This window comes from Somniosus microcephalus, chromosome 9 (assembly GCF_052327205.1).
Source record: "Somniosus microcephalus isolate GS21.2 chromosome 9, FLI_Smic_1.0, whole genome shotgun sequence".
NCBI classification, from domain to species: Eukaryota; Metazoa; Chordata; class Chondrichthyes; order Squaliformes; family Somniosidae; genus Somniosus; species Somniosus microcephalus.
Window position 1 is genome coordinate 20,553,278 of NC_140995.1, and position 13,963 is coordinate 20,567,240.

The 13,963-nt window shown below is 43.6% G+C and overlaps 1 protein-coding gene across 1 annotated transcript in view; it reads left to right on the plus strand.

Annotated features, from left to right (window-relative positions):
- tmem18 (transmembrane protein 18) overlaps positions 1-13,963 on the plus strand; it is a 30,122-nt gene that overhangs the window by 12,291 nt on the left and 3,868 nt on the right. The window contains exon 2 of the mRNA XM_085996422.1: positions 7,880-7,997. Coding sequence (XP_085852548.1) covers positions 7,880-7,997 — 118 coding nt within the window. The remainder of the gene's footprint in view (positions 1-7,879; positions 7,998-13,963) is intronic.

Sequence of the window (13,963 nt, forward strand, 5' to 3'; positions counted from 1 at the left end):
TGATGCCTCCAAAATTGTCTTGGCGTCCATGTTTGTCTGATTACGCCTCTGTGAAGCGCCCCGAGACATTTTTCTATGTTAAAAGCATTATATAAATGAAAATTGTTGTACTGCTGTGCAGCAGTGTTTCTTTTCACTGCAGAAATTCTCTGAACTCTTAATTTGTTTTTCTGTACTAAAATAAAGATCGACTTGTCAACCAAAGCAATCATTGTGTAATTAAATCTGTGAGATGCTGCTACTCATTCCTACAGCATGCAGCCTAATACAGGAAACTTTTTTTTATCCGGGACCGACGTGGTGCCGGTTCATCAAAAATTCCGGATCACCGAAAGCTGTAGTAAAAGATACGAGAGCTGAGAGCTCCGTATAAAGCAACAAACCCTGTTGCTTAGCAACAGGTTCAGAACAATGGCCACAAGTTCCAAGCGTCTCTGTAGCTTAGCAACAGCTGCAGCCACACCCTTGCACAGCAACAGATCGAGGAAGGCAAGTACAATATGAAGTAAAACTTACCTGAACCTACTCCTGAATTTTGCCGGTTAACTGAGATTTCCGGTTATTTAGGTGCCGGTAAATCGAAAGTTTCCTGTACCTCTTGCACAACTATATCTGGAGTTGCAGTTCGGGCTACTCTCTACTCTCATTGCTTTTTGTCTGCACTTTCTGTAAAAGCCAGCTTCTATAAAAATTAAGCTGAACAGTGAGCCCTTTTACCACTTGGGGAACTATTAATAAGCATGTTAAGTATTTTTTAAATGATAATCTGTAGCTGAAGCATACATGGTGTATATGGCAAAAAAAAATTGGCTTTTTTTTTTTGAAACAGCCTCCAGAGTCCGCAATAGCGTTAGCAGTTTTAACCAATATGTACTGTGCCCATTTTGGGTTGACTATGGTGCGGCTCCCTCTAGTTCAACTGTCCCAGTGAAAGGTGGAGTTACCGAAGTAGACTGCATTTATTAATGAGTGAAAATTACTACTAAAGGTTACAGAAAATAGGAGAGTTAATTTTAATAATTTATGGTTTATTTACTTGGGGACCTTCAAGAGCCATAAATATAGAACAGTGTTACGCTAATGGTCTCTACATGAGACCTGAATTATGTCTGTTATATTGGTAGTCAGTTATTTTAGTTCATCTGCTGATGTCAGCACTTTGTTTCGTTTTGTCTTGTTTGTATTGACTTTAAATGAGACACTGGACAATGCTGCAAATAGCACTGCTGATGGAGCTCTTCAATCTGTTCCCGTGATTTGGCCGACACTGGCAATGCTGCATTTATTGCCCATCCCTAGTTTTCCTGGTAAGGTGGTGGAGGGGGCGGCCTTCTCCTTGTGGTGTTTGTGTCGACGGTTCTCCCACAATGGTGTTAAGTCAGGTAGAGAATTCTAGGATATTGACACAGCGACGATGACGGGGGCACCAATCAAACTAACTGCTGTGTCCAGAATGGTGTAGCAAAATACTGCGGCTGCTGGAAATCCGAAATAACAACAGAAAACGCGGGGGAAAAACTCAGCAGGCCAGGCAACATCCGTGGAGAGAGAAACGGAGTCAACGTTTCAGGTCGAAACCCTTCTTCAGAACTGAGAGAAAAAGGGCAGGAAATTAAACCGATTAAAAGGCAGTTTGGGGGCTGGGAAATGGGGGAGGGGATGAAAGAAGAGACATTGAGAGATATTCAAGGTGAGACGAGATGGTAATAGGACAGGTAAAGAAACAAACAGTGGCTCTGGATGAAGTGTGAAATGCGCTGGCAGAATGAGAGACAGCTGCCATGTGGGAGAGAGAAAAAAAGAAAAGGCACAAACCAAAAGTGTGGATAAAAAATATAAAAATATAATAGGGGCCGAGGTTATGATCTGAAATTGTTGAACTCGATATTGAGTCCGGAAGGCTGTAAAGTGCCTTATCGGAAGATGAGGTGCTGTTCCTCGAGCTTACGCTGAGCTTCCGTGGAACAATGCAAGAGGCCGCAGACGGTGAGGTCCGAGTGGGAATGGAACGGTGAATTGAAATGACAGGCGACCGGAAGCTCGGGGTCCCCCTTACGGACTGAACGGAGGTGTTCCGCAAAGCGGTCACCCAATCCAGAATGGTGTTCAGCTTCGAGTTGCAGCTGCTCCCATTCAGGTGAATGGTAAGTATTCCATCACACACCTGACCTGTGACTTGTAGGTGGTAGAGAGGCTTCGAGGGGTCGGGAGGCGAGCCACTCGTTGCAGAGTACCCAGTCTCTGCCCTTGTTCTTGAAGCCATGCTGTTGATGTGACTGGCCCAGTTCAGCTTCTGGTCAATGATGACCCCCTCTTAAGATGTTGATGGTGGGGACTCGGCAATGCTGGTGTCATTGAAAGTCAAGAGGAGATGGCTGGGCTTTCTATTGTTTGAAGTGGTCATTGCCATTTATGTGGCGTGAGTGTTACTTGCCACTTCAAATCAAATCAACTTTTATTGTCATTGTTAGTGCACAAGTGCAGTACAGGTAGACTATCCTTTATCCGAAAACCTCGGGACCAGCCGTGTTTCGGTTTTCGGAAAATTTCGGAAGGTGGGTCGGCGGGGGTCGGGGTCGGCGGGGGTCGGGGTCCGCGGGGGGGGTCGGGGTCGGGGGGGGTCCGCAGTCGTGGCTTGTCCGTCGCTGCTAGCCTGGAATGCAATGAAGTTCCGCATTTCCACCAACAGGTCGTCGTGCTCGGTCGGAACAGGGGCCGGCACCGCCGCGGGCTCAGAGCTCTCGTTGCTTTCGAGCCTTTGGAAGAGAGTCAGGTGGGTCGGCGGGGGGTCGTGCGCACGACTTATGCTGACCCTCTGCTCAGCGTAAGTCGTGCGCCACTCTGGTCATGTCGTGCGCACGACTTACGCTGACCGAAAAAACCTTCGGTTTTTAGAGGGTTTCGGTTTTCGGAAGTTCGGATAAAGGGTAGTCTACCTGTACAACGAAATGTAGGCTTGCGGCTCCCGAGAGTGTACATTTAGATTAAGACATTTAAACATTCAACATACATTTGGCTTGTCATACATTAACATAAACATAACCATAATAAAGTGCATTAGCAGATGTGCAGGCTTTAGAGTTTATTTGTGGAGTTCAGTAGGATGACAGCCCTGGGAAAGAAGCTGTTCCTAAATCTGATCGTACGGGTGCGAATGCATCTGTAGCGTCTCCCAGATGGCAGGAGGGTGAACAGACTGTGGCTGGGGTGGGTAGGGTCTTTGATGATGGACCGTGACCTCCGTAAACAGCGTTTCTGGTATATGTGCTCTATGGTCGGTAGCTGGGTGCCGGTAATGCGTTGGGCAGTTTTGACTACCCGCTGCAGGGCTTTCCGGTCATAGTAGCTACAGCTGCCATACCATACTGTGATACAGTTTGTCAGGATGCTCTCTATTGTGCAGCGGTAAAAGTTAGAGAGGATCAGGGGTGACAGGTTACATCCCTTCAGCCTCCTTAGGAAATATAGGTGCTGCTGGGCCTTCTTCACCAGAGAGGAGGTATTGAGGGACCAGGAAAGGTCTTCCGTGATGTGGACTCCGAGGAACTTAAAGCTGTCCACCCTTTCCACCACAGCCCCAAGCCTGAATGTTATCTAAGTCCTGTTGTATGCTGGCTAAAGTGCAAAAATAAAGTATTGGCGGGGATGGATGCGAAATGTTGGTCTGCAGAGGGACTGACCTAGAGCAATAAATATTGGAAGTAATGTATTTTTTATATAAAAATGAACATAAGACAACTATATTTTTGTCTGACCCCCCCTACACTAGGGTTGTCAATTTTTCAATAAAGTCTGAGTCATACCTGCACATTTGAAAATATGCTTCAAGGTGTGACTTGTGCTCCAGATTTTGTGGTGAGTTCAGACAGGTTTGTGTTGCAGAGAAAGCTCGATAATTCGATGTCCCAGGACACTGCTACACAGCAGAGGCAGGTTGCTTCTCGTTGACTTTCAACCTTGCCCTGCGACTGGGAGTCGGGGAGAGGTCACGTTGAACAGAATTGAACCGCTTATCAAAGGAGAGGGAGAAAAAAAACCGGAGAGCGATCACCCCCACGGCAATGTCGTGCTCTCGTGTGGTGGTCAACTGCAAAACTGTAGAGGGCTGGGAGCAGGCTGTCCATCAACACACTCGGCTACAGAGTAGTCAGGCAAGGCATTAAAGAAGGTAGAAGAAAATGTTGCATGTATATACAGGAAACTTTATTATCCGGGTGCCGGTTTATCAAAAAGTCTAGATTACAGAGAGGTATAATAAAAGGTACGAGAGCCCCCGTACACAGCAACAGATGCAGGCTTCCCTGTTGCTTAGCAACAGGTGCAGGAACCCCAGCCACAAGATCCAGGCGCCCCTGTTGCTTAGCAACAGGTGCAGGAACCCCGGTTACACAGCCACAGATCCAGGAACGGCCACTAATATGAAGTAAAACTTACCTGAACCTACTCCTGAATTTTGCTGGTTAACAGCGATTTCCGGTTATTTAGGTGCCGCTAAATCGAGAATTTCCTGTCGTGTCCTTTGTGGAATGCCTTGTGACGTTCTACTATGTTATAGGCGCTGTGTAAATGCAAGTTGTTATACTGTCGTCGGTGCAGGGAGCCATCTTTTATGAGCGTAGCCCACCAACACAGGCCACTGGTGCGGTTTTCGCTCACTGTGCTGTAAGGACCTAGTCACCGGAAACAAGGTTGCAAATCACAGCTGTGCCTACACATTTTATTCTCGGTTCTGACATTGTGCTTCTAATATAAACAAACCGGTGTCCTAAGCACTCGGCCCTACTTGTTGAAGCTATTTACCCATATAGGTAACCATTTCAAGCATGTTCTAATGACAAACCATCAGTCACCCGTAAAGCTCCGTCTCCTGATATTCTCTGTTTATACTGTCCAGTCAGCAAAGCAAACCGCACCATCATTGCTTGTCAAAACAAGTGATTCAGTTATGAGGTCTACCACTAATCTCAATCTACCACCCGAATGGCAAACAAAATAGGATTTTAAAAAATCAATTATACCGCTTCAATATTTTATATGGAATGTCACTGAAAAATACTACAGAGAGTAACAAGTCGGCAATGAGTCAGCAATAATAAATGTCTCCAGCCTCATTTCCTATGATGTAGAAGAGCTTGTATTTATTTAGCTTCTTCCTTGTCCTCAATATACATCACAAAGTGCTTTGCAGGCTGATTTTTTTGGTGTAGTCACTGTTACGTAGACAAATGTACCGCACTACAGTGTCCTGTTCTTCTTATCGTGTCCACGGACAGTCTATACATAGCTCAGCCAGAACTGGACACATTTTTGCGCCTTGTTGTTGGATTCGGCAAGATCTGCAACAGTGCAGGGTTCCTCTAACGATGGGCATTGCAGGAGATGTTGCATAGTCTGTGCCTCAGTTCCACATTCACAAGTTGTCGGGCTGGTTGAATATCCCCATTTGCTTAGTGACACCTTTTGAGCAACCTACACCGGTCCTAAGTCTGTTAAGGCACTTCCAGATTGCCCAGTTGCAATTAGCTCCTGGGGGAAGGCTTTCATCAGGTAAAATTTCCATCGCTGGGGGTTGTTCAAGACTGGCGAGCCGGTCTTTCCACAAGGCGATGCGGGCTTCAGATGAGGTTGATTGTAATGGAACAACACTGTTCATGAAGCTCTTCCTTGACTTTAGGCGGCTGGGTGTAGGTGTATGACAATGCAGAGGGTGCCTCTCATCTGATGTTTGATGGAGTCGCTCTTTCTTGCTGGCTACCGTTCTTCTTATATCAGGGGGAGCGATACCCGCCAGGATATATAGGCTGTTGGTGTTTGTTGGTTTTAAGCAACCTGTGATAAATCGGCAGCTTGCATTCAGAATGGCATCCATCTTCTTGGCATGAGTAGACCTTTCCCATGCAGGGCACGCGTATTCGGCAGTGGAATAGCAAAGAGCAAGTGCACTGGTTCGCAATGTTTTCGGGCTTGCTCCCCATCTTGTGTTAGTGAGCTTATTCAGGATGTTGTTTCGTGCGCTCACTTTTGCCTTTGTCTTCTCGATGTGGTTCTTGAAGGTGAGGCATTGGTCAAGGGTGACTCCTAAGTAGATAGGGTGCTCGCAATGCGTCGGTGTTGCTCCACACCAGGTTACTTTCAACTGGCGTTTGGCTTCACGGTTTCTGAGGTGGAATGCACAAACTTGCGTCTTTGATGGGTTTGCGCGAAGGTGGTTTTCTTCATAGTAGGATTTTAGTCCCTCCAAGGCCTCAGAAAGCATTTTCTCCACGGTGTTAAAATCAGTGCTTTGGGCAGTGACACAAGTCATCATCAGCATATATAAAACGGCGTGTGACACCGTCTATAGGTTGGTCATTCGTGTAGATGTTGTACAGCAGCAGTGCAAGCACGCTTCCCTGAGGAAGACCATTCTTCTGAATACGCCACCTGCTTCGCTTCCCACCTAGTTCAACATAGAACCGGCGATTCTGAAGCATGCTTTCTAACAGCTCTGTTAAGTGAATGTCTTTTGTCATCTCTAGAATCTTGCAGAGGAGACGTCTATGGTTCACTATCGTATGCTGCTGACAGGTCTACAAAAACAGCACCTGTTACCATCCCTTGCTCAAAACCATCTTCGATGTGTTGTGTGAGGTTGAGCAGTTGGCTTGTTGTTGATTTGCCGGGGCGGAAACCTGCTTGCTCTGGAATGATCTTCTCATCTACAGTTGGTGCTATCCTATTGAGTATCAGGCGTTCAAACAGCTTATAGGTGTGGCAAAGCAGTGAAATTGGCCGAAAACTCTTAGGATCTGAGGGATCTTCTCCAGGCTTTAATAGTGCTATTACATGTGCCTTCTGCCAGATATTAGGTGGCTTGTGTGTTGCCAGACAGTGGTTGAACAATTGTAGGAGCCACTTCTTTGCTTGCTGTCCAACATGCTTTATCTGCTCTGTTGCTATGTTGTCAAGACCAATTGCTTTCCCGTGTTTTAGACTAGATATACCAGTTTCCAGCTCTTCCATGGTGAATGGTCTAGTGAAGCCAGGATCATCGCTGTACTTCTTCCTATCTAGTTGTGCTCTTGGTTGTTTCTTGTTGATTTTTCCATTTAGGAGCAACTGGTGTGCAACTTGGTTAGCAGACACATTTGGATGTTGGGCAGCTTTCTTGGGATCACCTCCAAGTTTGCGTATGAGAGACCATGCCTTCTTGCTGTTTTTTGTAAGATCTGTTGTCTCTATCAAGGTGTTCCAGGTGTTTTGACGTTCTTGAGAGATACTTAACATCACCCTCTCACCGGTAGATATTGTTTCCTCTGCGAAGGGGTCAGATTCAAACATTGAGACATACTCCCAGTAGAGTTCAGCATTCTCCTTGGTGAGACCAGGGATGTAGTGTACTCTGCAACCTCGGAGGATCTTCCTTCTAGCTGTTTTTTGGACAGCTTTTGTCCTGTGAGATTGTGTAGTGACGTCCTCGAGTGGGCTTTGAACCCACAACCTTCAGACTCCGAAGTGAGCGTGCTATCATTGAGCCAAATTATTTCCTACATGTGCATTAACAGAATGTGGCAACACAATTGGGTAGTTGAAGGCAAAAAGAAATTAATGCAAAATACGAGGGGGTAGATTTTACGATTTATCTCCTCCGGTGCAGAGCCCTGCGCGATGGGGAGCGCACGTTGGGCACGCTGATCTACGCACCCAATTCCCAATGTGTGGCCCGTGTTACACACAGCCATATGCCGAGAGGACCACATCGTAAAGTCCACCGAAAGATCTTCTAATTGAACGATTAATTTAGTAAAAACATAGAGGTTTGTAGCAAGTTTTTTTTTATAAAGTGATTTTTAAGATGGGTTATTTTGTAAATCTGCTCTTTGTTTTCTTTGTGTTACAGATTCAGTGGTCAGAGCCATGGCTGATTGGGCTGCTCGCTTTTCATGCCCTTTGCTTTCTACTTACCTTGACTACTATTAAATTCTACAGACTGCAGATTGCCCATTTCCTCTTTATGAGTAAGTTTTTATGTTTGTATTGGTGTGAAAAATGTAAGATTGAGGATGCATTTGGTATTCAATCAGGAAGTAGGGCCTCGTGAAACGCTCGTGTTGAAGCTGTGAGATGGATCATGCACGTATTTGTTGCGTATGACCTTTTCATGTATTTTTAAACATGCCCAAAAATGACTTCAAGAACTAGGATGTCCTGACTGACCCATCTCAACACCAGAACACTTAGGAGGCCAAATTATTTTTTCAATGTGGAATATCGACATATTTAGAAATATTTGGTCTTTTTAAAAAAAATTATATAATCTGACAGAAATGCAAATCAGTTAAATACAATTTGATATCATGCAGTAGGGGATGTCTAAAGTGGGAATCTTGAGGGGTGATTTGATCGAGGTGTACAAGATTATGACGGGTTTGGATAGGCTAGACGGGGAAAGGCTGTTCCCACTAGTTGATGGTACAAGGACTTGGGGACACAGATTTAAGGTTTGGGGCAAGAGATACAGGGGGGATGTGAGGGATAACTTTTTTACGCAGCGAGTGGTGATGACCTGGAACTCACTGCCGACGGAAGTGATGGAAGCGGAGATTCTCGATGTTTTCATGGGGAGACTGGATGGGCACTTGAGGGAAATAAACTTGCAGGGCTACGGGGATAGAGCGGGGGAATGGGACTGACTGGATTGCTCTACAGAGAGCCGGCATGGACTCAATGGGCCGAATGGCCGCCTTCTGTGCTGTTATGACTCTTGCATAGTTGGAGACTTGCTTTGTTATCAGTTGGGGTAGTTTTTTTTTTTTTTAAGTCCTTTCCTCACTGTTCTGGCTTGGATTATGGTTAACTGACCGTTCCCTCTGTCAGAGGGCTTCTGCACAGCCCTAGTCCTTCCCTAATTCACTGTAAATAAATCAGAGTACCTGGCATTGCATTTTTTTTCAACCTTGCTGACCATGAGTGGAGAAGTGTGGCTGTGGCTCATGCTGAAGTGCTACCTGGATAACATCAGTTCAAGTTCTTACAAGATCCATCACTCATTCATTGAATACAGCCAGCCACAAAATGTTAGAAAAGAACGTAAGAAATAGGAGCTGGAGTAGTCGATTTGGCCCTTCGAGCCTGCTCCACCAACCAATAAGATCACGGCTGATCTTCTACCTCATCTCCACTTTCCTGCACTATCCCCATATCCCTTGATTCCCTTAATATTCAAAAATCTATCGATCTCTGTCTTGAATATACTCGACCACTGAGCCTCCACAGCCCTCTGGGGTAGAGAATTCCAAAGATTCACCACCCTCCGTGAAGAAATTTCTCCTCATCTCAGTCCCAAATGGCCGACCCCTTATTCTGAGACTGTGACCCCTGGTTCTGGACTCCACAGCCAGGGGTAACATCCTCCCTGCATCTACCCTGTCCATCCCCTTAAGAATGTTATACATTTCAATGAGATCACCTCTCATTCTTCTAAACTCTAGGGAATATAGGCCCATTCTACTCGATCTCTCATTAGGACAATCCCCACCATCCCAGGAATCAGTCTGGTGAACCCTTGTTGCACTCCCTGTGAAACTTTCTGATTTTACTGAAGTACCTCCAGTCTGTTGTATAACAAAACAAATATCAGCTACAAAATTGAGCTTCACTGTGAATAATGTTCCTCCATCTTCAATAACATATTCTTGTTGCTTCTGTGCAGTTAGTAGTACCCACGCTATTTAGCCTATAGCATTAATTAATGTTTCAATGGACGTGCAAAACTACTGTCTTACAAAATATGGGGTAGATATGCATGGAGGGCAAACAAAAAGTTTTGGATAATTCATGTGAATTGGGAAAGACTGAAAATAGTGCTGCAGGCCGAACTGCTCAACCCCTTTGAAACTTTGCAGTAAGGCTTGGCATTGCAGTATGGTTATTGCCACTAGAGGTCAGTGTGCTGCTTTATAAATGTCCTGCAAATCTACAGCAGTCGATATGGAAGTACGATGTAGGTGCAAATAACCTTTTAATAATGGAAAGGTGTTACAAGACAGTAACTTAATTGGAAATCTAAGCAATTTAGATAACTGAACCCCAATTACCTACCTTTTTAATTCACGCCTACATTTTAATATTTAGTACTATGATCAGTGTTTTGAAGAAATCGAGCCCGTGTCATTGGAAGCTGAGTGCAGGGAATCCCGACCAACTGTGGTATTAGTCACCAGCTGTCCAGATCTCGATTGCTGTGTATGTACACAAATCTATTGACCCAAATGCAGACAAGCCTTTGGTATTGCTAAACCTAATGTAATTTGATACTTATCGACAATATTCATGGTTCATTATGAAATGATCTATCAAATATGTGAGACAGCTGATAGATTTCTATGATCTGTGAGTTTTGGATGATTCGTGTGAATTGGGAAACACTGAAAATAGTGCTGCAGTCCAAACTGCTGAACCCCCATTGAAACTTTGCAGTACCTGTAACTGGTGCAGAGTTTGCAGTAATGCTTGGCATTGCAGTATGGTTATTACCACTAGAGGTCAGTGTGGTGCCTCACATTCTTCTGCAACCTCATGATGCTATTGTCCTGACTCACTTCCCTTTCACCTTTAAAATCCACTTCCCTTCAACATTCAGTGACTGTCTTGATATTCAAAGATTCCCTAGTTTGTAACAGTATAAATGTCTATTTTGGTTCAGTATTTGTATGTAGTTGATTATGAACTTTTTTTTTACTTTATGCTTTTATAAGGCTGTTTTTTGGTAATCATCCAGAAATGTGTTGAAGTAAACTAATAAAGGAGATTATGTTTTGCTGTATATGAACTTTCAATTCAACAGGGAACTATACGCAGTGTGTGTTGCGAGATATAGTGAGGAGCACTTAGCATAATTGTTGAGTGATTTCCTTTGCTCACATACTTTTTCCACAGCCAAATATGCTGGCACTGTGAATCTTAACCATTAGTATACAAATTAAAAACCAATATATTGTAATACTGTAAACAGACTTTAAAAACTGTTGTGTAGTGAGAGTCTATGATGATGTTGGTGGCTGAGTGGATTCATGCTTCTGCGTTTCGATCCAGCCTAGAATCTGCTATCTCAAAGAGCCACTTCAGAGCTCAGTGATATCCAAACCTTTGGACTACTTAGTTATTTACCATGGAGCACATGGGCCACGTATAAATAATTATAACCTAAAACACCAAATTCAAGGAACACTTTAAATGAAGAGAGCACCACTTTGTCCACTCACTTTAAAAACTGCTGGAATTAAACTAAAACCATCGATTTTATTTGTCTTCATTACTTATTAGTCAAAGTATAGAGCTGCACCATAACTTAGTGAAACATGACCCTGCTCACTCAACTTGTCCATGCCGAGAACCATGTTGGAACTAATGATGGACTTTCTGTGCTGTAGAGCAACACAGTAAATCCCTGTGACGCTGTGTCTCTTACTTATTGAAGCCCTTATTCACAGCAATAAAGAAAATCTGCAACCATTTTTATTCACACTTCAAAAAAAATTCTACGGCTGACCGTTGGTTGTCAAAGTGATGGAGTACAAGCTCATGGTGTGGGTGCATTCTAGTTTCTGAGGTAATTTTTTTTATTTTAATTTAAAAATTAACAATTTAATATTGATGGGAATATGTGAGACCTTTAGACTGAGAATGGAGGTTGAATTTGGGTGCGATGTTACAATGACAATGGGTTTGATGAAGGATAACGGTGCAGAGCTGGTTGCAAAAACACATAAAATGGGAGGTGCTGCAGGTACCATGGACATTGGGTCAACAGTCTATAGCCACGACTCGTGGTTCCCACGGATCATAGGTTTGACACCTGATCTACAGTTTGTTTTTTATGCTCTTTGATTATAATAAGTGGTGGTTGCTGATATTCTCATCAGGCAAATGGTATGATATCATTGTATCAGTAGTTTCAGAGGCTTTTTTTAGACAAATGAACAATTTCACCAATTTAAAATTGAAGTAATTCAGTTGAAATATAGAGTAGTAATAAATTACCTATCTGACCCAGGTTCTGCATCTCCGGACTGAGTTGCACTGGGCTGTCAACGTCCGTTTTGATTGAAAATTGTGAATTATCATAATTTAATCAGTCTGAAGTAAATAATATACTTTATCTAACTCCACAATCCTGATGTGAATTGTCTGCAAATGCATTTACTTGAAGATGAGCGCGTGGATAGCATTACTGGGATTAAGCGAACAGTATTTGTTCTCTTCCAAAACTTGAAACTAGAGAGTATTGGGACAGTCACATTTCGAAGTGTCCAAAGCAATGTTTCCCCTAATTTGTTTTTGGGTGCACGGCCTCTTTAAGGGGCTGCGCGACCCATTCACAGTTTTGCGCATGTGTGAAACTTAACATTGGTAAAGCCGGAATAACAACAGAAAATGCTGAAAAAACTCACCAGGTCAGGCAACATCCGTGGAGAGAAATATGAGTTGACGTTTCTGAAAGCTGCACCGCTTAGAAGGAACGTTGGACCAAAGTATAGAAAATGAAAAAGAATGGCAATAATTTTCTGCTGGTTTCTCCTGACCTGGAGCTGGAAATTTACAAGCACCAGTCAGTCTGCAAACTTCCTTCACTGTCCATAGTTAACTTGTAATTGATCTCGGGTCCTCACATCTACAACAATTAGACTTTAGTGGCCTTAAAGGATACAGATCTAGTTAGTAGCAGAATACTACACTGTGCATAATATGGTATAAATGCTCCATATGACTTGCCATGAGCAACACCACAGGAGAGCTGTGAATGTTTAAGTATTTGAATGAAATAAACAGCCACCCTGTAGGCCCATGGTTTCACAACTCAATTGGGCTATTACTGTATGCATACAGTCTTTCTCACTGACTCTTAAGAAATTTTGTCTGGTTAATTGAATGGAAATTAGGACTATTATCTTGTAAAACAAAGTATCTAACCCAGATTATACCTAAAACACCCTTTTTTTTGAAGGAAAAAATGCAATACGCTACAAGTGAAATGTTGTAATCTCAATCTACTCAGGAAATACACCACATTGAATAGATTGGGCTGCGCCTGAGTGCAGGCTGTGCTTGAGTACCAACAATATGTTGTTTCTGGCAATTGTTTGAATCCAGTTCAGACTGGTAAGAATAAAGGCTCTTTTCTCTTGAACAATTGGAAGTATCCTGCATGAAATGAGGGCGGACGCCTTTCTCCATTGGCTATCAATAGCACAGAGCGGCCCATAATTTGGTTCTGAATTGGTACTTGCTCAGGGGTCGCAAGGATGGCTAGTGTGGAAAATCCTGTAATTGTACAGTTAGGCTTTTGGAGGATATTGTGAAGACCTCTTGGGATGCTAGTTAGATGCAATTTTGCTAACCTCACTCTCTGCTTCTAATCTATTAATCGTCTTGCCTGACCCGACGTGGATTAATTTTACAACTCAGCAGTGACAGGTTATCGTTCACCTTGGCCATACGCTAACTATTTAAATTAAAAGGTAGCGTTATTGCAAAGCAGAACAACTTTGCACTAATGCTACGTGTAGTCACAGTTTTTAGCAGTGAGAAAGAACTGCCATGGCAGAATTACTACTATGTGTGCCCAGTTTGAGGGAAAATAAAAGTTAATTTACCTGTATCAAGTTCCATAATTACCCTGGTCCCCAACCGCTTGCATGATTTCCATCCCCGCCCTTCCTCCCCCGCCACCACCTCCAAAAAAAAAAAAAACCAAGTGGCTGTTAGGAATGAAGTGAAAACGTTCCTGAAGTTACCGTGTTTCCCACGTTTCCATGTGCACAAGGTGGTGAGACCGAACTGCTGAGCTGAGGTTACTGATGGGCTTACACTGAACAGCTATATCTGAAATAACAACAGAAAACACTGGAAAAACTCAACAGGCCAGGCAGCATCCGTGGAGAGAGAAACAGAGTTAACGTTTCAGGTCAAAGACCCTTCGTCA